The sequence below is a fragment of the Danio rerio genome, chromosome 6 (genome assembly GCF_052040795.2).
Source record: "Danio rerio strain M-AB ecotype USA chromosome 6, GRCz13ab, whole genome shotgun sequence".
Classification (NCBI taxonomy): domain Eukaryota; kingdom Metazoa; phylum Chordata; class Actinopteri; order Cypriniformes; family Danionidae; genus Danio; species Danio rerio.
In genome coordinates this window covers 54,396,780-54,423,010 of record NC_141026.1, presented here as the reverse complement: position 1 = coordinate 54,423,010, position 26,231 = coordinate 54,396,780, and the positions used below count along the sequence as shown (strand labels likewise).

Below are 26,231 nucleotides of genomic sequence, written 5' to 3'. Positions count from 1 at the left end.
TCTGTTTACTGCACTGTAAAACCTGACAGTGAAAATCACTAGATGAAATAAGATAGTTTAACTTATCATTAATAAAAAAAAAAGTTACTTTGACTTAATGAAAAAGAGTTATGGTAACTTATACACTGACTGTATTAAGCAGAACTCAAACCTAATAAAATTAATTAATTATATTTTTGTGTTAACTCTAATGCTGGAAGCAATATTAAACCATTTGAGTAGCTACAGTATAGTGTTGTTTGGATTTTGTTTTGTTTAATTAACTGAACTCACACCAATTTTATAACTGAACTTAAAATGTTTAAATTACCACAACTCTAAATATTTGACAAATAATATATGTGTATATGACTCAATATATCTACAAGTTTACAGTACTCAAACCATTTTGTCTCAAACTTAAAAGGTTTGCCGCAATCGGTTTCCTCAAACAGTTTGAGTTAACTTATCAGGTTTTACAGTGTGGAGTATCATTAAGATTGATGTTTAAATGAGTTTTATTTAGATGTTAACAGTAGTTATACTTCATAATAGTAATAATAGTTCAACCTTAACCACCATTCATTAAGATTATTTTAATTTCATTGTAATAATAATAATAATAATAATAATAGTTCCTTACATTTATATAGCGCTTTTCTGTGCACTTAAAGCGCTTTACACACATGGGGGGAATCTCTTCATCCACTACCAGTGTGCAGCATTTACGTGGAAGACGCGATCTAGTGTATCCTAAACATTCTGTACAAATTATTGAGAGAAGAGACATGCCTCAGTGCTGAGTTACCCTCCAGTGGTTGTGACATCACTTGGAGCAGCAACTCACATGGTTTTGTTCTGCCTTTTTAAAACCATTGTGAGTTGGCCAAAACGGAGGGAAAAACCTTAAGATCTATAGCCTATATTATCTTAATACAGGAAAAAAAGGTTTTGCGAAAATGATGATTTGATTTAGTAAACACAAAAGAGATGACAGTTATTTCTTAATAATATAATTGAAGCTGAATGCATGAATTATGTGGGCGACATGGTGGCTCAAGGCTTAGCACTACCTCACAGCAAGAGGGTCAGTGGTCCGAGTTCTGGCTGGGTCCGTTGTGTGGAGTTTGCATTTTGTCCTTGTGTTGGCGTGGGTTTCCTCCGGGTGCTCCAGTTTCCAGTCCAGAGATGTGCTATATAGGTGAATTGAATAAACTAAATTGGTCATATGAGAGTGAATGCGTGTGTGTGGGTGTTTCCGAGTACTTAGTTGCAGCTGGAAGGGCATCTACTTTGTAAAACATATGCTGGATAAGTTGGCGGTTCATTCCGCTGTGGCGACCCCTGAGAAATAAAGGGACTAAATTGAAGGAAAATGAAAGGAAATGTATGAATCATGAAGAAGAAACGATCTGAAATACGAAGCTAAAGCCATAGTAGTTTTGAAGTTAGAATTGTACCTAAATACACACAAAATAGCATTATTTTTAGAAATAACTTATATAAATTGTGTTATTATTCAAACGTTTTATAGTAAAGTATTGAAAAATAAATGGTTGGTCTTGAAAAGGGAATTCATATTGCTTACTCCATAAATCCATAAGTGTTGCAAAAAAAAAAAAAAGTATCAAAGCTATGCAAGATTTAACATTTAAAGTTTTTAAAAGTACATTTCTTCATGGAATATAACAGATATAGTATGTTTTTCTCTTTTACGTTTGCGGTGTAGCTAATAAGCCTTTGAGGCGGATGTGTTTAGTGTGTGATTCATCCAGACAGATCTCCAGCAGATACTGGTTTACTTTAGATAATGTGCCACAGGCTCTGTTTAATCTGTGCTGAAAGCTGGAAACTGTAGAGGCGCGGCTCAAAACTCTCTGTGCTCAGGCATGTTCAGGTATGTTCTCTTTATGACAGAGTCAGCAAATACACAACATACAGACTGCTAAAATGCGTTATATATTAACTATATGCCATAAAAATCCGACTAGTTTTCACTTATTGCTGTGCTGTGGCATTTATAACCGCACGAGCAGAGGTGGCGCTGTTGTTTACTAATGATGGCAAGGAGTCAGTCCTGAACCTCCTGTCAGAGTTTAATATTAGTTGCTGTCTGTCAAAATTATTCAGTCAGATGTTGCATTTAAAATGACTGAATGGTCGCAGGACATTTTAAGGTTCTTAAATGCACAATCTCTTGAAGTAGTCTTTCTTTCCTTGTAATTACCGATGATTGTGTTCACTCAGGATTGCGGTTGACCGGAATACAGCGGCGCCTACTGGAGGAAAGTGGCATTACAGCTGTGTAACCATCATTAGGTTTGAGAAACAAAATAACTACAGAATACCAATCGTTATAAAGCCGTCACTGATCTAGGCTAATGTTTATTTATATGTAAGGTTAAGTTAGTGCACTAAGATGTTTTAATTTAAGAGACACAATGTTTGATACTGCAAACACACATTAACATGACTTAAATTGACAGTTACTGTAAGATGTGTAAAATTTTTGTCAATGCATTTTTTAAAATTGTAATTATCTGAATAATGCAGAAAAATATACAATTTATCTACAAAATATAATAATAATAATAATAATAATTATATTAAGTTTTCAGTAATCTAGTTTTTTAATGTTCACAATAAAAATGTCAAAAAAGTAATCCAAAAATAGAAAGTAATTAACTTAAAACTCAAACTCAAATTAAACTCAAATTAATTTAATAAATAATTTATAATATAACCACAAAATATTAAGTAGCACAGCTGTTTTTAGCATGGCGTAATAATAATAATAATAATAATAATAATAATAATAATAATAATAATAATAATAATAATAATAATAATAATCCAGAACATTTTTACCACAAAATATTTAATAACACAAAAGTTTTCAGCATTAAACAAAAGTGTAAATAATGCAAAAATAATGATGATAGTTTAAAAATAAAAATAACCATAAATATTAATAATAATATTATTAGGAAAATAATAAATAATGATAATAATAATAAATAACCAAAAATAATATTTCAGCAAATATTAAATAGCACAACATTAAAAGGTAAATAATAATAATAATAAAAAACAAATAAACATGAAGCCAACTAATATTAGAATATTAGAATATATGCAAAAAATTAAATAACACAGCTATTTTCAGCATTAAAAATTGTAATAATAATAAATAATGATAATTATAAAAAAACAAAAAATATAATATTCCAGAAATATTAAATTAAAATTTTTTAAAATAAAACAACAGTTTTCGGCATTAAAAAAAATTATTACAAAAAAAATATGATGATAATAACCAAATAATAATAATAATAATCCAGAAAAAATATTGTAACCACAAAATATTAAATAGAATTATTAAATATTATTTAAAATATATTAAATAATAAAAAAGGTGAATAATAAAAAATTATGATAATATTTAAAAAAAAAAAAGCAAAATGACAAAAAATGTTATATAATATTCCAGAAAATATTAAATAGCACAACAGTTTTCAGCATTAACAATAAAAAATAATAAATAATGATAATAATAATAATAATGAATAACCAAAAATAATATTTCAGCAAATATTAAATAGCACAACATTAAAAGGTAAATAATAATAATAATAAAAAAACAAATAAACATGAATCCAACTAATATTAGAATATTATTATAGTGTTGTTTTTTTTTATGAATGCATAAATTCTTATGGGAACGCTAAGGACCAGCGGATACGTTTAGTTCTCAATGAGCTCCTCCAAAGCTCTCGATGGCTCAGTTTCAGGATTATGGAGGATTGAAGCATATGTGCACACCAACAGTCTTTTCCTCAAGATGTTCTCCATCTAAGACAACCTTTATTTTATCTCCTGAACAAAAAACCAGCACAAGACTGACAGATCTGCTGTTGACGGACAGTTTTGAGCTCCTGGTGACCTTTTTACGGGCCTGAAAGGAAAACAGGAAGAAAAGATGGACATGATTAGTTTTAACTCCAAACGTTTCGGGACATGAAATCAGTTTAATGTCTCCCAGACCAAAGATGACTCACCAATATACACGCACAAATGCGTTTACCGAGGCCAGGTTCGTCATTGAACTAACAATGTTAAGTGTTTAAAGTGCATCCGGATGCAGGGGTCCTGAATTCAGCTGATTGATCCCATTTGGCGTATTGAGTCATCAAAGATTGTTTAGAAGGGATACAGCTGTGGATGCTCACGTCAAAATTGCATCATTTTTGTGACACTGTACAATAATAATTAATATTTTACATTACTGTGAGGGTTTAGGGTTGAGGTAGGAGTAGATCTTACTATAGAATTTAATGGGGAATTTTAAAAATAATATAAATAAAACGTCTGTCCGCAGCTGTATCCCTTCTAGCAACAACTTTAGGCTATATATATATATATATATATATAAATAGCCTAAAGTTGTTGCTAGAAGGGATACAGCTGTTTATTTATTTATTTATTTATTTATACAACAGTTTTGTCTGGTTTTCGAATCTGATTGGCTGATAGCCGTGATATATTTAAGTAATATCAGCACCCGTACAGCCTCTTTACCCTTTGTGTATTACTCCACCCACATACAGCCAGCAAAAAGCAGACACTACAGATCTAAAGTTTAAAAGATGCTTGCTCAGCTGTTTAACTGTCAGCTTATGATTTGAATCCAACGCGGAAGAAAGTAGTTCCTCATACAAAAGGGTTTTTGAGACTCTCCATGTTTGATTTTGTTTTTATGTACACAATTATGCCGTCAAACTGTTGTATAAACGCAATATCACACTCGTAGCAGTGCAATATGGCTGTATATCGGCACTGGTATCGGCACAACGCACGCCTCCCACCAGTGCCGATATACAGCCATATCGCACTGCTACAAGTGTGATATTGCGTTTATACAACAGTTTGACGGCATAATTGTGTATATAAAACAAAGACAAAGACAACAAAGACAGCCCTATTTGATTACTATAAATCAAAGACAGCCCTATTCTCTGCCCTATTCTCTAATCTGCGTCCATGAGCCCTCACATTTCATAAGTTTCACGTTGCTGTGTCAGAATAATTGCTTGTGAAATACAGCAAGCACACAGTTTAAGCAAATTTGATGAACGCAATCGTGCGTGTTCATGAATCTGAAGGGATCCCTCCCTCGCTCACCGGGTCCACTGTATTGCGTGCGCGCGAGTGTGTGTGTGTGTAGTCCACTTAGAATCCAACATGGAAATCATTTTTGTTTGTTATTGGCTTTGTTTGTTTTGAAATCCAAATGGCATTTAATGCCTGTACTTTTATTTCTGTAATAAATACGCAGTTTCGTGATTAATCATGATTTAATAATTACAAAAAAAGTGTGATCAATTACGTTAATTTTTTTAATCATTTGACAGCCCTAATATATATATATATATATATATATATATATATATATATATATATATATATATATATATATATATATATATATATATATATATAATATGCAAGTATTTGTATACATTTATGCAAAGTGCAATTTGCGAAGCAATATTTCTCTTTTTTGTGACTGTATTAGGCTATATACCAAGGATGCCCAAATTTTTTTTGTAAAAAGGTCCAAAAGCAAATATCATTGAGAGGCATGGGCTGAAGGTAAATATACATTAAAGCTTATTAAATAATTCAGAATAAACTTTTAAATGATAACTTATTGCAATAAAACATAAACAGTCACATTTACAACACAGTGGAGTTCAATGCTAAATACACCAGTCAAGGAGAATCTGCTTTTGACTTGATTTTCTCACCAAAGTCTCAGCATTGTCGGATGACAGTATATAAATTTAAACAAAATCTGATTTATTAATACCATTTAATAGAAACATTTCATTTCAGTCAGCTTTAAACAATAAAACAAACAAAGAGTTACATTAAATTTGAATGGACAATTCTCAAAAGGATTCCCGTCATTCTTCCTCTCTTCTCAGATGGGATGGCGCCCTAGTTTGGGCATCTCTGCTATAAGACCATAGAACTTCGTTTAAAAAACAAGTGCTTCTAATTGGATTTTGATTGTAAAAATTACGTTATTTTTTATTTCTCTCAAAGTCATTCAGATTTCCTAAAGGTATACGAATAAAAATAAAGTAAAAAAAAACTTTATTGATATGCTGTTATTTAAAAATAAATCAGCACTCATGTGTAGCCACAATTTTCAGCAAACTTGTCTTCATCAGAGTGATGAATGTCAGGTACGTTCATTTGAACCCTCAGTATGTCACATGACATGATTAAATACCTGAATAGTACAGAAGAAAATGTATATACTCAAACAGTAATGTCAAATCAACAGTTATTTACAATACAGTAAAGGGAGAAAAAAGCAAGAATACTATACAGCATAATTATAAAAAGTCAGACAAATAATATAGTTTGATTCTCTCCGTTTGATGCTGTTTTTGAGCCTCTAAATCTGTGTTACAGTATATGTTGAACTGGCCTTTCAGCATAATGGTGACCTTTGTTAAATGTCAGCAGTGATACCAGCTCAACCTTTTGTGTAGTTCAGAATCTTTTCGTATCTAGAAAGGCAGGCTGATGAGGGATGCTAATAACACTTTTGTTGCAAAAAGCTTTTTGTATTTTGATAAATATATTTATGTACATGTATGTTTATAAGTATGTTTTATAAACAAATGAAGTCAGAATTATTAGCCCCCCTAAATTATTATCCTCGTTTTTTTTTTCTCCAATTTCTGTTTAACTGAGAGCAGATTTTTCTCAACACATTTCTAAACATAATAGTTTTAATAACTCATTTCTAATAACTGATTTATTCTATCTTTGCCATGATGACAGTAAATAATATTTGACTAGATATTCTTCAAGACACTTCTATTCAGCTTAAAGTGACATTTAAAGGCATAACTAAGTTAATTAGGTTAACTAGGTTGGTTTGGGTAATTAGGCAAGTTGTTGTATAACGATGATTTGTTCTGTAGACGATTGACATGAATATAGCTTAAAAGGGATCATAATTTTGACCTTAAAATGTTTTTTGAAAATATAAAAAAATGCTTTTATTCCACCCGAAATAAAACAAATAAGACTTTCTCCAGAAGAAAAAATATTATCGGACATACTGTGAAAATTTGCCTGCTCTGTTAAACATCATTTGGGAAATATTTAAAAAGAAAAAAAAAACGTAAAAGGAGGGCTAATAATTCTGACTTCAACTGTATGTAGTACAGTTTAAAAACTAAATTTTAATTTACTAAAAATGACTATATTTTAATAGAAGATGCTTTTATTAACTACACTCCAAAAACTGGGTAATTTCAACCCACGCTGGGTAAAATATGAACAAACCCAAACTTTGGCTTAAACTTTGTCCTAAAGATGTATTTTCAAAAATGTTATTTTTGTCCAAATTTAGTCAAGTCAAGTCAAGTTTATTTATATAGCACATTTCATACACAGTGGCAATTCAAAGTGCTGTACATAAACAAGAATAAAAGAAACAAGTAAAATAAAAATAAAAACAAATAATAAAAATGAGTAAAAAAACTAAATTGGGTTGAAATAACCCAGTTCATTAAATTTAAAGGCTAACACAAAACATGTAACGTTTCGAGCACAGACAAATATTTTATTTTGTAAATTGTAGAAAATATGGTTATGGCAACCATGTTAAATAGTTTAAAGTAGCGACTCTGTAGTGGAATTTTCTGCACAGCATTATGGGAAATGTTGCTTTTATGCAGAAAATGAGATTAATAGTTTTGAGAAATAAGTTAAATCAGTGCAAGTGACACGGTGGCGCAGTAGTAGCATGTTTGCCTCACTGCAAGAAGGTCGCTGGTTCGAGCCTCGCCTTGGTCAGTTTGCATTTCTTTGTGGAGTTTGCATGGTCTCCCCGTGTTCGCATGAGAAATAATATAGAGAGGAATAAGTCTGTAAAATAACAGGAAATGTACTGGCAAGGTTTTTGTAGCATAACATGCAACACCAACCCAGACAATATATCACTTTAAACTATTAAAACTTTAATAAAAGTCACTTTTTCAAAGTTTTCAAGGTTAAAAGTTGTTGGAAGAAAGATCAAGCTCTCGCAATGCAATTCAAAAGCATAAATAAATGGGGGAAAATAAAAACACGAATCACAAAATAAGGAAAACTACTAATTTACTGATATTTTTACAGTGTAGACAAGCTAACTCAACTCTATAATGCCTGTAAAACGTTCCATACAAATCCTCTTTTCATTGTGCAACAAAGGTAGTTTTACGCAACACCACCATAAAAGTGGAACATGACCTACAACGAAATGATCATTTGTAGAATCTACAGAAGCGAGATGTGGGAGTGAGAGACAGATGGAGGATGATTCTCTCTCTCTCTCTCTCTCTCCTTCAGATGCTGTATACAGATGAATCTGTTGGATGAGTGGGTGAAATGTGTTGCTCGGCCTGTCTGAGACTAACTGTTCAAGGTTGTACAGTGTTTTATATTCACTCCATGATGACTTCACTACTCAAATGCTTTTATATAGGAAAAAACACATAAAAGCAGGTACATCCAGTGCAGACGCTGGATGTTCTGTTTGTTCTGTGTGCATATCAAGTAGAAATAATATGGATTTTAAAAGTTAGGATTGTGGGATGTAAACAATAAACAACTAGAATATAAAACAAAATCTGAATCGTTCATTGTTCATTCATTTTCCTTTGGCTTAATCCCTTATTTATCAGAGGTCGCCACAGTGGAAAGAACCAGCAACTATTCCAGCATATGTTTTATGCAGCGGATGCTCTTACAGCCGCAACCCAGTACTGGGAAACTTCGATAAACCCTCACATTCACACACACACACTCAGACACTATGACACTATTTTGTTTACCCAATTCACCTATAGCACATGTGTTTGGACTGTGGGGGAAATCGGAGCACCCGGAGGAAACCCACACCAACACAAAGAGAACATGCAAGCTCCACACAGAAATGCCAACTGACCCAGCTGGGGCTTGAACCAGCGACCTTCTTGCTGTGAGGCGACAGTGCTAACCACTGAGCCACCGTGCTGCCAAAATCATGCAACTAAATGTAATATATTTTAACAATATATAAACAATCTAATACATTAATTAATTTTCCTCCAGCTTAAGGCTGATTTATACTTTTCTGTCAAGCGCACTTGTATGGTCTGGCGTAGCCTTTGCACGATCGCATAGCCCTCGCTGTGACTGACGCGCACCTCTCCAAAATTTTAAACATATGTCACAATGACACATCGCACAAGCTCTGTGATTGGTCGGCTTGGAATCGGTGACGAATATGTGCGGTGCTGAAAGCTGCGAGCCTGATGGAGCGAGTGTTTACAAGTGTCGAGTGCTGTGAAGTAGCTGAAGTAGGGGGGGTGTAGGTGTAGTGTTTGTGTGGTGTGGGTGGAGAGATTTGTGTGTGTGTGTGTGTGTGTGTGTGTTTGTGTTTGTGTGTAGTTGTGTGTGTGTGTAGTTGTGTGTGTGTGTGTGTGTGTGTGTGTGTGTTTGTGTTTGTGTGTAGTTGTGTGTGTGTGTAGTTGTGTGTGTGTGTGTGTGTGTGTGTGTGTGTGTGTGCGTGCGTGCGTGCGTGCGTGTGTGTGTGTGTTTGTGTTTGTGTGTAGTTGTGTGTGTGTGTGTGTGCGTGTGTGTTTGTGTGTGTGTGTGTGTTTGTGTGTAGTTGTGTGTGTGTAGTTGTGTGTGTGTGTGTGTGTGTGCGTGCGTGCGTGCGTGTGTGTGTGTGTGTGTGTTTGTGTTTGTGTGTAGTTGTTTGTGTGTAGTTGTGTGTGTGTGTGTGTGTGTGCGTGTGTGTTTGTGTGTGTGTGTGTGTTTGTGTGTAGTTGTGTGTGTGTAGTTGTGTGTGTGTGTGTGTGTGTGTGTGTGTGTGTGTGTGCGTGCGTGCGTGTGTGTGTGCGTGTGTGTGTGTGTGTGTGTGTGTGTGTGTGTGTGTGTGTGTGTGTGTGTGTGTGTGTGTGTGTGTGTGTGCGTGCGTGTGTGTGTGTGTGTGTGTGTGTGTTTGGGGGGGGCTTGTGTTTTGGGGCATTTGTATGTGGTTTTGTCTGTAGACATTGTGTGTGATTGTGTGGTTTTGGTTGTGTGTGTGGAGAGATTTGTTTGTGTGTGTGTGTAGTTGTATTTGTGTGTGTGCATGGTTTTGTGTGTGTGTTTGTGTGTATGCAGTTGTGCATGTGTGTGTCTGTGTATTTTTTTGTCAGTAAAGTGTGTGGTTGTGTGTGTGTGGTTTTGCGTGTGTGTGTGTGTGGTTGTGTGTGTTGGTTTGTGTGAATGTGTATGGTTCTGTGAGTGTGTGTGTTTGTGTAGTTATTTTGTCAGTAAAATGTATGCTTTGTGTGTGTGATGTGTGTGTGCCTGTTTTAACACAGCTCCAGATGGAGAGACTGTGAGGACTCAGGTCTTCCCTGCTGCTCTTCTGGAAGCTGTGGATTGTATCCAGCGCAGAGAAAAGCGTCTCCAGGGCTGACGAAGCCTCTGCTCGCTGTGACCCAGATACACACACTCTCCTCTCCATCCCTCGGACACTAAACCTGCTGTGATCCCTGTGGCCTTTCAGATGAACAGACTGTACTGCATCACTGCATCAGGTACTCAAGGTTTCATCAAGAACACTGACGCCACTGAAATCTGTCCAGTGCGATGGCTGCTGATAACAAGCTCATTGCAGATCATTATTTTCATCTCGAGGGTTTCAGATGAAGAGTGCATGAACTCAAAAAATTATGTTTGCTGTTTAAATCAAACTACTTATTTAAAAAAAAGCTGAAACAACACAATTCTTGAGAATTTTTGGTGGCAACTTCATTGTTTTCAATCCAGGCTCATTCTGAAAACGTAGATCCGTAGACCATTTTGAGAGACATAAACAATAACAATAGTCATTGTGAAATTGTTTCAAATTTATTACAAATAAAAAACCTGGAAAAACACCTGCACATCAGAATCAACAGCCTTTGCTCAATACTTTGTTGATGCACCTTTGAGAGCAATTACAGCCTTAAGTATTTTTTTAATTATGTGGCCACAAGCTTGGCACACCTGTCTTTGGGAGTTTTTGCCCATTCCACTTTGCAGTACCTCTCAAGCTCTATCAGGTTGGTTGGGAGGTGACGGTGTACAGCCATTTTCAGATCTTTCTAGAGATGTTCAATAGGATTTAGATCTGGACTTTGGATGGGACACTCAAGGACATTCACAAAGTTGTTGTGAAGTCACTTCATTGATATTTTAGCTGTGTGCTTTGGGTCATTGTCCTGCTGGAAGATGAACCGTCGCCCCAGTCTGAGGTCAAGAGCACTCTGAAGCAGGTTTTCATTCAGGATGTCTGTATATTGCTGCATTCATCTTTCCCTCTATTCCTGACTAGTCTTCCAGTTCCTGCTGCTGAAAAACATCCCCACAGCATGATGCTGCCGCCACCATGCTTCACTGTAGGGATGGTATTAGCCTGGTGATGAGTGGTGCCTGCTTTTCTCTAAACGTAACGCCTGGTGTTCACTCCAAAGGGTTAAATTTTAGTCTCATCAGAGAATTTTGTTTCTTATGCTCTGAGAGTCCTTCAGATGCCTTTTGACAAATTCCAGGAAGGGTGTGGTTTTTGTCTGGCCACTCCACCATACAGGTCTGGTTGGTGGATTGCTGCACAGATGGTTGTCCTTCTGTAAGGTTCTTCTCTCTCCACAGAAGAATGCTGGAGCTTAGACAGAGTGATGATCGGGTTATTGATTACCTCCCCGACTAAGTCTTTTAGGATCACTTAGCTTCGATGGCCGGCCAGCCTTGGGGATAGTCCTGTTGGTTAAACATCTTCCACTTATGGATGATAGTGGTCACTGTGCTTACTGGAACTTTCAAAGCAGCAGAAATTTTTCTGGAACCTTCCCCAACCTTGTGCCTCGAACCAATCCAGTCTTGCTGGTCTACAGACAATTCCTTTGTCTTCATGATTGGTTTGTGCTTTGACATGCACTGTCAACCATGAGACCTTATAGACAGGTGTATGCCTTTTCAAATCAAATTCAGTCAACTGAATTTACCACAGGTGAACTACAATTAAGCTGCTGAAACATTTGAGAGGCGGAGTTTTCTTTTTGCACATCATAGCAAACTGACAGAATGAGGGTTGTGGTTAAGAATACTGTGTCTGAAGCGTCAAACTGACTTAAACGGAAAAGGACCGTCACTCCAAACGCCAAAGCAATTGGTCAAACTTTATTTAAAGATTACCAAAGCATTTTTTTTCATTGGATTAACAAATTAATTGTTCACCTAAAGAATAACAATGTGCACTAGCAAAATAAATATAGTAAATTTTGCAATTTAGTTCACATTTACACTGACTGTTATTGCTTTTCATTTGATTTGCATAACCTTATTTTTTTCTTTACAGTGTTAAAAAAATTTGTCTGCTTTTGATTAAACTAATTAGATAATTTTTGAGGATTTTAATCACTCTCATGGTTTTCCAATCTCTGTTTATCTTTAGTACACAAATTAGAGCATTTTAAATGCCATGCAGGAGCTCTCGTTCTCCATAGACAGCAATGTCCAGGTCCAGATATGTTCAGATGAGTCCAGAAAAGGAACTGAACACTCTGTCAAAACTTTCCCTGTGAATTCAGTGGTTCAACTGTAATCATGGGGTGGGACGATGGCTAGCACTGTCACCTCACAGCAAGAAGGTCACTGGTTGGAGTCCCGGCTGGGACAGTTGGGATTTCTGTGGGGAGTTTGCATGTTCTCCCCGTGTTGGCGTGTGAGGGTTTCCTCCGGGTGTTCCGTTTTCCCGCACAGTCCAAAGACATAGGCTTTAGGAGAATTGAATAAACTAAATTGGCTGTAGTGTATGAGTGTGTGAATGTGAGAGTCTATGGGGTTTTCTCAGTACTGGGTTGTGGCTGGAAGGCAAGTTGTAGTCTTATATATTAGATTAGGTCTTATTCTAAGTATTTATGTAATTTTGTTTAACATAAGCAGATATTACTGAATTATAATTTGCTTGAAATATGCAAGCACCTTCAAAAAACGAACTAGATTTACATGTTCCACACCTATCGAATCTCCAAAGTCTGATACTGAATCCAAACAGGTTGTGCGAAGTGCTCTAATTCTATAAAGCCAATTCATTAACCCTAACCCTAACCCAAAACATTCATCCTGCTTCAAAACAGAATGAACAGCTCTTATGAACTGGTTCTTTACAATGATTCATGACTCAAGAATCAGTTGGAGGGTTTACTTCAGAACTGAATCATTTATTACTACATTTGCTGTAGGTTGACCTTAAAGAACCACTGTTATTGTGTGACATTATGCCATGATTCAGTAAACTGGTCTTTGCTTAAAGGAATAGTTAATTAACTTAAAATTAAAATTGTACTCACAATATGACCTTTATGAGTTTCTTTATTCTGTTTAACACAAAAGAAAATATTTTGAAGAATGTTGTAATTTGGTAACCATTGTGTTCTATAGTATGAAACAAAAAATAGGAGAGGGGTCTGGCTGCAGACCTGGTGCAGTGCAATCTGGGCTGCATCCAATGCTTTTTAATGGGCTCACCTAACCCCACCCCTAACCCTACCCGTCACAGTGACGTCACTAGCTCCATTTGAGTGCATTGTGTCTGACATTGCATCGCTGAGTGCAGTCTCAGCTTGCATCATAAAGGCTGCGTCCAGATACTGTTGGAAAATAGGCTAACAAATAGTAAACAAGTCATTTTGGTTACCAGTTTCCAACATGTTTCAAAATATCTTCTTTTGTTGTCAAAAAAAATAAAAGGAAAACGGTTTGTGACAAGTTTTGGGTGAACAATCCCTCTAATGTCTTAGTGGCTAGAAATGTAGCCTAAGCTTAGCTGCTTATTAAGCATTTTTGCAAAATTAGCTTTTTTAGCTAAATTATTATAGCTTCTGTCTGTCTTGATTTTTTTCTGTTTTATTTTCTTAACTATTATTTGTTTGTTGTCGTGTTTCTTGGACCATGATGTCTGTCCTTAACATATATTTATTTCTCTAACACTTTCATAAACTTTGTATTAGTCGCAGTTCTTGTCAGTATTTCCTCTTTATGACGAGTCTTAATGCCTTTCTCGTTTGTTAGCAGCGTTTAATAAAAGCGTCATCTAAATAACTAAATAGTATCCGTCGAAAAAAATAATAAACAATTCACTTGAACGAACTGTTCAAAAGAGTCGATTCGCTGACCGAGTCGTGCGTCCGCGTGTGTGCAGCATTCGCTCGAGCGCGTCCCCGGCGCAGCATCAGTTCAGCGCAGCACCTTGAAGGAGACGCAACACAAAATGGCTTTGCGAATTTAACACCTGACCGAAAAGAAACGCTGACTGCAGGAATACAGGAATCTCGGTCTTCTTCTTTTTTTTTCTGAAGTAGTCAAGACCAAACATAAGAAACAAGCCTGGAAATCAACGGCGGACAGTGGGGGGAATTTGGGGACAGTCATGGCGGGGGTGGGAGCCAGGGGGAGGAAGACGGGACTCCCGGGGTTCTGCTGGAAAACATGCTATTTCCACATCCTCTTCTGGGTCGTGTCTGTTTGTGGAGAGGAGAGGACCTTCATTGTTGAGGTACGTGCAGTGAGAGGACATGTCCACCATCCTCACCTCGACCTGTTCACGGAGCATCAGCACACGCGCACGCGCTCGGCCAGCAGATCACCATTAAAATCGATTATTATTAATATTATGCAAATACTTTTATTAGCTAAAGAGGATCGAACGTGGTTAATAATGATTCAGCTATGCACAAATGAATACGACAAATAAACCAGCACTGCAGATATAGATATTAATCTCATATATGCTGTTTTTTGGGAATAATGATAACGATAGCTAATAATAACCTTTAAATAGGCTACTTATATTTAGATTTTTTTTAAATATGACATGTTTAGAAGCAGCTTAAAGGTAAAACAATAAGAATATACCGAAACCATTCACATGTGGATACAATTGGCATTAAAATAATATATATTTAATTTGAATACTGATATGTCTTTGTGTGATTTGCTGCTATTTATGGCTTTGTAGCTAGCACAAAAAACGCAACTCTAAACAATGCATCCAAAACATTCCTATCTGAAATAATCTGTCATGTTTTCATTGTCTGAAAACAGTATTCACATTATATTACCGTTGATTATTTGTTGTGATGATGTTACAGGCAGTGCAAAACAATAACAATGCAGCCAAACCTTCTGTATAGAAAACAAAACACCACATTTGAACATATAGCAACACTGTTAACTGATTTGCAACACCCTAACCATCCACAGATGAATACATTCACCATGCTGTTATGCATTTTAATTAAATTTAATTTTTAATTTGCTGTATTTTTTGACACGTGCAACCAAACAATACACATGTGCACGAGTTCTTATTTCTCTGTGCTCCATTTTGCCTTATATTCGGCCCCAGACAGACATTAAGTGTTTTATGTTAGCTCTTCCTGGAAATACAGCACACTGAAACCATTATCAGGTTGCCAGTAATTGGATAATTTCATTGCTCCACTCACTTCGCATACATTCCCTTATTATATCTTATAGCATTTGTTAAAGGCAACACGTCAGAACCTTTATGCTTAGAAATAAGATACCCAATAATACAAATGATCAGTGTTATTAAACAGAAAAAGAGCTTCAGTAGCATCAATTTCCTTATGGATTCACTCATTTATTTGAAATGTTTCTGTTATAGATTTATAGAGGTTGCATTTATAGCCATGTAATGTCTTTTGTTTTGATGTGCGGCTCCTGGTTTTGCGCGTGTGCCAAATATAGGTTCTTTCATAATTGATAGGAAAGGCTGGGATGCTTTTGAGCCCGTTCTGCTGGATTCAGCTTTGTTGTGGCAATAGGCTTTACTTAGGGAGTACAGATCCTAATATTTGTGCTGTTATGTCATGATATTTCGAGACGATGCATTTCTTTATTGCTTTAATTGCTTGTTTAGTGGCTGGTTTCTTTTATTGAAAGGTTATTATGTGAATAAAGAGGATGCACTGGTTATAAAAGGAGTTCAAATGTTATTATTATTTCATCATTTTGCTGATTTAAAGGGATAGTTCACCTTTAAATTACAGTTAGCTCTATATTAATATATAGCCTGCTCAATATTATAATTTATAATTTACTTATAATTTACTCAATATTATTTATAATTACAGCTCACATGTCAGAATATTTCGAGATGAAGCATTGATTAAGTGCTTAGGGCTTGGTTTTTTATTGGATGTATTAAAGGTTGTTGTGTGAAAGAAGGGGATAAATTGCAGGTAAACGAAACACAAATGTTGATATTGTTTCATCGTGTTGCTGATTTAAAGGGATAGTTCACCTTAAAATCACAGTTTACTCACCCTCAAGTGGTTTTGGGTTCCTTTATTCTGTTGAGCACAAAAGAAGATATTTTGAAGAATGTTAGAAACCGATAACCATTGACTTCCATGGAAAATTGAATACCAGGGAAGTCAATTTTTTATTATTATTATTATCTTTAAACAATAAGATTCTACTGTTGAACACAAAATAAGATATTTTGAAGAATGATAGAAACTGGTAACCATTGACTTCCAAAGGAAAAATGAATAGTAGGGAAGTTAATGTTTTTTTTTTTATTATTTTTAAACAATGTTGATTCTTTATTCTGTTGAACACAAAAGAAAATATATTGAGAAGAATATTTTACGAAACTGGTAATCATTGACTTCATAGGCAAAATAAATAGGGAAGTCAATTTTTTATTATTATTATTATTATCTTTAAACAATGAGATTCTTCTGTTGAACACAAAATAAGATATTGTAAAGAATGTTTAAAAAAAACGGGTAACCATTGGCTTTCATAGGCTAAACAAATACTAGGGAAGTAATTTTTTTAATTAATATTATCTTTAAACATTGAGTCTCTTCTGTTGAACACAAAACAAGATATTTTGAATAATGTTAGAAAATGGTAACCATTGACTTGCATAGTAGGAAAAAAAAGTAGGGAAGTCAATGTTTTTTATTACCTTTAAACAATGAGTTTCTTTACTCTGTTGAGCACAAAATAAGATATTTTGAAGAATGTTTTAAGAAACTGGTAACTATTGACTTTCATAGTAGGAAAAAGGAATAGTAGGGAAATCAGTGTTTTTTTAAATTATCTTTAAAACAATGAGTTTCTTTACTCTGTTGAAGACAAAAGAAGATATTTGGAAGAATGTTAGAAATCATTTACTTCGATAGTAGGAAGTCCAAGATAGTTGGTATAACCCATAGGTTTTTAGCTTTCTTCAGAAAATCATGTTTTGTGTTTTATAAAAGAAGGAAACTCAAACACATTTGGAACAGGTAAAGGTTGACAGATTTTTTGTTTTGGGGTAACCTGTCCCTTTAAGACTGTAGTCTTTGTGCTTTGTGCTGTGTCTCCTACTTCTGCCAGTAATAATGAGGCTCTAAATGATATCTAAACCTAGCTCTTGTTGTTTGCAATGCAAAAAAATGGCAATACTATAGATTCATTTGTATTTAAAGAGATTGGTTGTTGTGTTTTCATGCCAGGAGAGCTTTAACCCAGTGTTTCTTTGTTTCATTCATGACTTACAGCAGGTGGCTTCAGTATGATTGCGCGTAATAGCTGTACATGCACTTCATGTTTACTGATTCGTATATCACGCATTTCATTATGCCTTGATTAATGAAAAAAACTGTAATCAAATGTGGGTTGTACACCATGACCTAATTTTTAAATGGCAATTCACTATTGATTTGAGGTATAGTGCAACATCTGCATATGAATAGACACGTAAATAATTATATTCATAGTCTTAGACACAAACAACAAAAAAAATCAGAAATTGATTGTGATTTTTTTGTAATTTTTCTTTATTTAAATGTATTGCATATTGCTTTAAACCCTAAAAAGTGTGAATGTATTATATTCTATAATATATTATAATCTATAATTATAATTATAATTCTTCTTCTAATAATAATAATAACAATTTTAAAACTAATGATAATAATAATAATAATACAACTAATGATGATAATAATAATAATAATAATAATAAAACTAATAGTAATAATAATAAAACTAATAATATTAATAATAATAATAAAACTACTACTGATAATAGTAAATATTAATAATTAGTTTTATTATTATTAGTTTTAATATTGTTATTATTATCATGGCGATGTGAGAGAGAATTAATAAAGGGACTAAGTCGAAAAGAAAATGAATGAATTATTATTATTATTATTATTATTATTATTATTATTATTATTATTATCATTATTATTAGTTTTATTATTATTAGTTTCATTATTATTATTATTAGATTTATTATTGTGAGGTTTATTATTATTAGTTTCATTATTATTATTATTATTATTATTATTGTTATTATTATTAGTTTTATTATTATAGTTTCATTATTATTATTATAATTATTATTATTATTAGTTGTATTATTATTAGTTCCATAATTGTTATTATTATTATTATTATTAGTCTCATTATTGTTATTAGTATTATTATAATTAGTTAAGTATTATGTATTACAATTGGTTGCAAATATATAAATGATGTTAATGTTAATTATTGTTATTTATTTTTAAATTGTTGTAAATATAGTGGAATATAATGTCTATAATAAATGTTTAATTTATAATGAAATATAAAATGAATGTAAAATAAAATATCTAATATTAATATAATATTAATAATATTCATGTATCTTATTAATGTAATAATAATATATAAATTATATATAAAATGAAAATGGCTAATACATTTCACAAATAATTACAAAAAAAGTAACGTAACATTGTTTTTTTTTATAATATGAAAATAGGTTTCATCAACCTGGCTATATGCCATCAAAACAAAATAATAAACGTATATGTTGAAATCTTATATGCTCAGAAATAGATAATAATATTTCTCTCCCTAATACCCCATCCAGTATAAATATATTATGTTTTTTATTTTGCATGATTTTACTTAAAACCATAAAAAATGGCTATTTATCATATTAATGATAATGAATTATATTAAAGTAAGAATTATATTAAAATAATTATATTATTATTATTCTCATTATAAGTAGGTATTATGTCTTACAATTGTGGATATAGGTCCAGATATAAATATTTAAAGGAAATGTTCAATTATTTATTATCATTTTTTATTGTCATTCACTTTTATGTAATTAATCATCTTGTGGTAAATGTATGGGAAAATATTAAAATAATAAAAAAGAAACACCAAGTAAAATGAAATTAAATACTGAATTTTAAAGAAATTTAAAAGCAGATTCCAATAATCCTTGTTTCATTTACAATTTAAACTAATTTAACATGTCGTTCCATTTTGAAAAAAGTTTGAAAATGGGTTTCGTTGTCTGTTTTCAATCAAAATGAAATAATCTGATCATGATGATCCAGTTAACTGCTCGTTTATTAATCTTTTTAAAACTATGATATCAGATTAGAGCAGATTATATAGATTATATTTTCCTATCTGGGTCTGCATTCTGCTGCAGTGCACTAAATAGCTTCAGTCATCACAGAAACAGCGATTTGTGTGTGTGTGTGTGTGTGTGTGTGTGTGTGTGTGTGTGTGTGTGTGTGTGTGTGTGTGTGTGTGTGTGTGTGTGTGTGTGTGTGCGTGTGTGTGTGTGCGTGTGTGTGTGTGCGTGTGTGTGTTTAGATACTGTTTGGAGGATCAGTCATTTTCTGGAGTGTGTCTCTGCTTCTGGTCAAGCGTCTGTTCCTCTACTGGAGCAGGTTAATGATGAACAAGCAGGACGAGCTGCTAAAGAGGAAAAAATAATATATTGAAGGCAGATAGTCGCGATGATAAGATAACTTCAATATTCTTTTAGATTATATCAGTTATGTCAGTCATTGAGTTGTTTGAAAGGCGGTCAAATAAAATGTTTTCTTCTTTTTCTTCTTCTTCTTCTTCTTCTTCTACTTATTATTATTATTATTATTATTATTATTATGTGTGGTTTTTTTACTAACAACATGAGTTAGTCATACAGATTATGCCTTAGAGCTGATTTGGTCGTGCCTACTACACAAGTGGAGACTCTCAAAAATATATCCAGATATCGATGAGGTGTTTGATCGTTGTAAAAGTGACAAGGCAGACTTTTTCCATATGTTCTGGGTTTGTGATGATGCCTGGGGCAACACGGTTGCTCAGTGGTTAGCACTGTCGCCTGACAGCAAGAAGGTTGCTATTTCAAGTCCCGGCTGGGTCAGTTGGCATTACTCTGTGGAGTTATCATGTTCTCCTCATGTTGATGTGGGTTTCCTCCGGGTACTCCGGTCTCCCCCACAGTGTAAAGACATGCACTATAGGTGAATTTAATAAACTAAATTGGTCGTAGTGTATGTGTGTGAATGAGAGTGCATGGATGTTTCCCAGTCCTGGGTTGCAGCTGGAAAGTCATCCGCTGGATAAGTTGGTGTGTCATTCTGCTGTGGCTAATACCCTTTCATACAAAAAATATATATATTTTATATATATATATATATATATTTTTTTTTTTCTAATTGAAAAATAATGAACTTTCTTTATATTAAATGAATTACTTCATACAATCTAAAAATACATTTATATGATTTATGTTTATAATTTATGAACAAAAATGTTTTTTAGTTAACAATAACAGCACTTTTTAGTTACGCTTCATCTAAATTTAACAGTCAAATGTTGCATTATTTGAGTATTTATAAAACATAACAACAATAACAATGCTTTTTAAGTAAAAATATGTCATCAATCTCAGTTGTAAGAGCAGCAACGTCTGTAAACTGCATCGTAGTCATTACTAATACTGCAGAAGACCTAAGATTCTTACAGAAATCAGTCTAGTGAAGTTTAATAAAGGAAAAATCATGGTTACATTCAGTATGGGGGCGTGCGAGAGATCTGCAGAGTAGATGACAACATCAACAGCCTGAGGTATCAAGACATTTGTGCTGCTCATTACATTACAAACCACAGGAGAGGGCAAATTCTTCAGCAGGATAGCGCTCCTTCAGCCTCCACATTAAGGTTCTTGAAAGCAACAAAGGTCAAGGTGCTCCAGGGTTGGCCAGCCCAGTCACCAGACATGAACATTATTGAGCATGTCTGAGGTAAGATGGAGGAGAAGGTATTAAAGATGAATGCAAAGAATCTTGATGAACTCTGGGAGTCCTGCAAGAACGCTTTCTTCACCATTCCAGATAACTTTATTAATAAGTGATTTGAGTCATTGCAGAGATGTATGGATGCAGTCCTCCAAGCTCATAGGAGTAATACATTATTCTGTTTCCACTGCAGCATGACTTTACATTCTGTACTGGACATTATTTCTGTTAAGTGACAATACTTTAGTCTAAGCAAAGTCAGAGCTTACTGTCCTAATTAAATCATTAAAACTCAAGACATGATCATGTTTTATTATGGTAAAATAAGTGTAGTCTAGAAGCCTTTGCCTTTCATATAAGCCACTTCTGATACCAAATGATCAACTAGAAGTCAAGTTATTATTTGTTGTTCCTAAAACTTGAATAGGCGACAAGATTTTGTGAGTTTTTTGTCTGTCTTTTCTAAAATTAATTTTCCAATTGATATTTTCCACATAATATTTATATGTATATTTCATTTTATCAGTTTCATTTGCAACAACTGAAAAGCTTGTTTTGTTTTATTTTTGTTTTGTTGGTGTTTTCCCCAAATGTTGTATTTGACTTTTGCCTGAAATTAACAGTAAAATCTTAGATTTATACAGTTTATAATATGACTTCAGACATACCCATAAAGCCAACAGTCCCCAATTACTGTTTTTTTTTTCAAGTTTAGTATTAGAGAAACATCCACATTAGGAGGTAAAATGGTTTGAAATGCTGTTGTTATATTGACTTGAAGGTCTCTGCTCTTGTGTGGAGCGTTTGAATGTGAATCCGCTCTTATTTAGATGCTGTTTTAGTATGTCACTTATCTTTTATGAATGCTGTTTGACAAGGTGTGAATGACTGGGGCTGACAGTGATGTGCTGTGCGTCGTCTCCATCTGACAGCTTGTTTTAATGGATGACAGCTGCTTTCTGCATAGCACAGAGTTCACAGGTTAAAGAGAAGGTGCTCTTCTTCATCAGATCAGCTTCATCACATTCATGCATCACTCATACTGTTGATGCTACTGACAGTAAGCATCAGTGTAAAAGGGATAGTTCACCCAAAAATAAAAATGTACTCATTATTTACTCATGTGGTTCCAAACATTTCATGCTGTGTTCACACCAGACGCGGAAGGCGCGTCAAGAGGAAGTGATTTACATGTTAAGTCAATGCAAATGCGCGAATAGACATCTAACGGCGCAATACTTGCGAATGGCGTGGTATGAATCGCTCAAGTTCAAAAATCTAAACTTAAGCGGACATTCGCGCCGCAGTAACCTATCAGGAGCTTGCTCTTGGGGGCGTGTGATTGTGACGTACACCTGTTGTAATGCTGTGTTCACACCAGACGCGGAACGCATGGATAAATCGCGCTATTCGCGCGTAAATAGTCGCGTGAACATTTGAGGTTACTTGCTTCATTCGCGCGTCAAACCCCACTTCATTCGCGTGTTAAATTCACTTCAGAACAGACGCGGATTCGCGTAATGGGCAGGGCTTCTGTCTGCCCCGTGACTCTAGCTTCAAAGCTAAAGAGCTAACATGGATTTTATGAAGAAAATAACAGTGTTTATGTGCTTTATGAAGGATGATAAACAGCGTCGATACGTTTAGAGCTTTGTTTGAGTCCACTACATCCTTTCAGAGGTGCATCCAGCTCTTTAGGCTCATAGACTCCTCCAGAAACTGAACCTGGCTGATGGAGGTTTTCAGCGGTGCTTCTGACTGAGCCCAGCCCAGTTTGATGAACTTCTTGTCGGTGTCTGCCAGGGGATTTCCCCTGGGACATCGACAACAGGCGATACGTCACAATCACGACCCCACAAGAGCAAGCTCCTGATTGGTTAACGCGGCGCGAATGTCTGCTAAAGTTCAGATTTTCGAACGCGAGTAATTCGCGCGAAACGCGCATTAAGCACGTCAAATGCGCAAAACACTAAATTCGCGCCACGCCATTCGCACCATGCGCACCGCGCAATTCTCGTCATTCGCGTCGCTCCATTCGCGCGTATCGCACCGCAGGATGTCTATTCGCGCGTTTGCATTGACTGAACATGTAAATCACTTGCGCTTGACACACGTCTGGTGTGAACGCAGCATTAGTGTCTCGGGGGAAATCCTCCAGCCAACACCGACAACAGTGCATCAAACTGGGCTGGGCTCAGTCAGAAGCACCCCTGAAAGTGAAAGAAGTTTCTGGAGGAGTTTATGAGCTCATAGAGCTGGATGCACCTCTGAAAGGATCTAGTTGACTCAGACACGGCCCTAAACGTATCAACACTGTTTTTCAACCTTCATAAAGCACATAAACACTGTTATTTTCTTAATAAAATCCATGTTAGCCATTTAGCAACGAAACTAGAGTCACCGGGCAGACAGAAGCCCTGCCCATCACGCGAATCCGCGTCTGTTCTGTAGTGAATTTGACGCGCGAACGAAGTGGGGTTTGATGCGCGAAATGAAGCGAGTAAACTTAAATGTTCACGCGGCTATTTACGTGCGGTTAGCACGATTTATCCGTGTGTTCCGTGTCTGGTGTGAACACAGCATAAAAGTTTCTATTTTTGGTTAACGGCTGACAAGGTGGCTCAGTGGTTAGAAATGTCGCCTCACAGCAGGAAGGTTGATGATTCGAGTTCCAGCTGGGTCAGTTTGCATTTCTATGTGGAGTTTGCATGTTCTCCACGTGTTCGTGTGGGTTTCCTCCGGGTGCTGCAGTTTCCCCCACAGTCCAAAGACATGTGGTAAAGTGAATTGGATTAACTAAATTGGTTGTAGTGTATGAGTGTGTGTGTGAATGGATGTTTCCCAGAACTGGGTTGGGGCTGAAAGGGCATCTGCTGCGTAAAACATATGCCAGAATAGTTGGCAGTTCATTCCACTTTGGTGACCCCTTATAAATAATAAGGGATTAAGCCGTAGGAGAATGAATAAATGAATAAAATGTAATGTTGCAAGATTAATTGTTTTACGGTTTATGCATTATTTTTCTACTAATTCATGGCCTGTCATCAAGGCATAATGGAGGTTTTTGATGCTTTCATTTATTGATATACATCACATAGGATTTCCAATCAGATTTAGTTTAGTTTCAGACCGGTCAATGGATTTCTGTCTTGAGCGTAGAGGCCTGTGGAGAAGCGAAACCTCTTCACCTTCACGTCAGGAGTCGCAGAAGCTGCGAGTTTAGATCGCTGTCTCCATCTGACAGTTTAATTTTAGCCACAGGAGCAGTTAAGCCCCTCCAGTTTGTTGGATTTGAATATAAATGCTCAGTGGTTGTTTCCCGTAAGGAACTGCACACACTTACTGTACAATAGAGACTCGGGAGAAGGGCTGCACAATATATCGGTTCAGCATCAATATTGCAATGTGCACATCTGCAACAGTCACATCGCAAGATCTGCAATGTTGAGTCTGAATTATAGTTGAACAGGAGCTACAGAATGGTATTTTAAGAGTTTACACTTAGCTGATGGTTGATTATAAAGCTTGTTTGGCATGCTGTCCCGGGAGAGAGCCCTGAGCTCATAAGATCCTCGAGTCTGGGGCTCCCTCCCGTTTGCAAGGCGAGAGGGGAGTTTGAGCTCAGGTAGATCTCGAGAACTCTCCTGCCATAGTAGCTAAAATTCAGATAGTGATTGCTCTTAAGAGGTAACTACTTACTAGGAGCATGTCTATCGTGCCAATTTGGATTAGTCAATTGACTTAAATTGCATGTGTTTGGATGGTGGGAGGAAACCGAGAAACCCGGGGGAAACCCACATGAGCATGGGGAGAACGTGTAAACTCCACAGAAATGTCAGCTGGCTTGGTAAGGACTAGAACCAGTGACGTTCTTGCTGTAAAGCAACAGTGCTAATCACTGGGCCACCTTGCCACCCGTCTAGGAAAGGAGAAGGAGTTGGGGTGGAAGGGGGATATGGTGGGAGGAAACCGAGAAACCCGGGGGAAACCCACATGAGCATGGGGAGAACGTCTAAACTCCACAGAAATGTCAGCTGGCTTGGTAAGGACTAGAACCAGTGACGTTCTTGCTGTAAAGCAACAGTGCTAATCACTGGGCCACCTTGCCACCCGTCTAGGAAAGGAGAAGGAGTTGGGGTGGAAGGGGGATTCTTCAAAACAAAGATGGCTGTTATATGGAACTTAGAGTATTTATAGTGACTTATGCTGACACCCCTGCCAAATTTACACTAGGTTTTCCTCCATTTCTTGAGTCCAAATAAATTGAAAATAAGCCCTTTTAACTTCTCCCCAAACCTCCTGCTGGCCTGCAGGTACCCGTACTAGTGGATGCTGCCCTCTCATTGGCTGTTGGCGATCACCGATGTTATTTTCATTCAAAACTCCTTTCACGGCATGATTTGAATCGCAGACAGCTCCAGATATTTAGCGACACATTAGCGATTCTCTCATATCGCGTCCTTGATAGTTCATACTTTGTGATTGTCACTCACGTGAACAAGCAACGATTTGTTTGTGATTTCATTAAGAATCATCTGATTGATGAATCATAAATTGGATGATGCGGGACCAGCCGCAAACAATCATAAGCACACGTTTCTCTCGAAATTAGTTTATAAATAAACTTCACAAAATTACTGTATTTAAAAAAATTTTGCCAAAACATTTTTTTGTCTTGTTTCAAGCCCAAATATTTACATTTCAAAGTGAAAACAAGATTATTTATTTAGCCCGACGGTAGATAATTTTAAACAAAGTCCAAAGACGTGCTATAGGTGAATTGAATGAACTAAATTGGCCGTAGGCGGTGCAGTAGGTAGTGCTGTTGACTCACAGCAAGAAGGTCAATGGTTCGAGCCTCAGCTGGGTCAGTTGGCATTTCTGTGTGGAGTTTGCATGTTCTCCTGTGTTCGTGTGAGTTTCCTCCGGGTGCTCCAAAGACATGCGCTATAGGTGAATTGGGTAAGCTAAAATTGTTCGTAGTGTATGTGTGTGAATGAGAGTCTATGGGTGTTTCCCAGTGATGGGTTGCAGCTGAAA

At 35.6% G+C, this 26,231-nt stretch overlaps 1 protein-coding gene and 1 long non-coding RNA gene across 2 annotated transcripts in view; both read left to right on the top strand.

Moving 5' to 3' along the window:
• Positions 1-1,669: 1,669 nt before the first annotated feature.
• LOC141386372 (uncharacterized) lies at positions 1,670-13,415 on the top strand. Its single transcript, XR_015494287.1, has 3 exons — positions 1,670-1,876; positions 2,227-2,298; positions 10,401-13,415. It is a non-coding gene; the product is annotated as an uncharacterized LOC141386372 (long non-coding RNA).
• Positions 13,416-14,290: 875 nt separating this feature from the next.
• mmp24 (matrix metallopeptidase 24) overlaps positions 14,291-26,231 on the top strand; it is a 71,758-nt gene continuing 59,817 nt past the window's right edge. Inside the window, exon 1 of the mRNA XM_087258060.1 lies at positions 14,291-14,620. Within this exon, the coding sequence (XP_087114186.1) occupies positions 14,495-14,620 (126 nt within the window). The 5' untranslated portion in view covers positions 14,291-14,494. The remainder of the gene's footprint in view (positions 14,621-26,231) is intronic.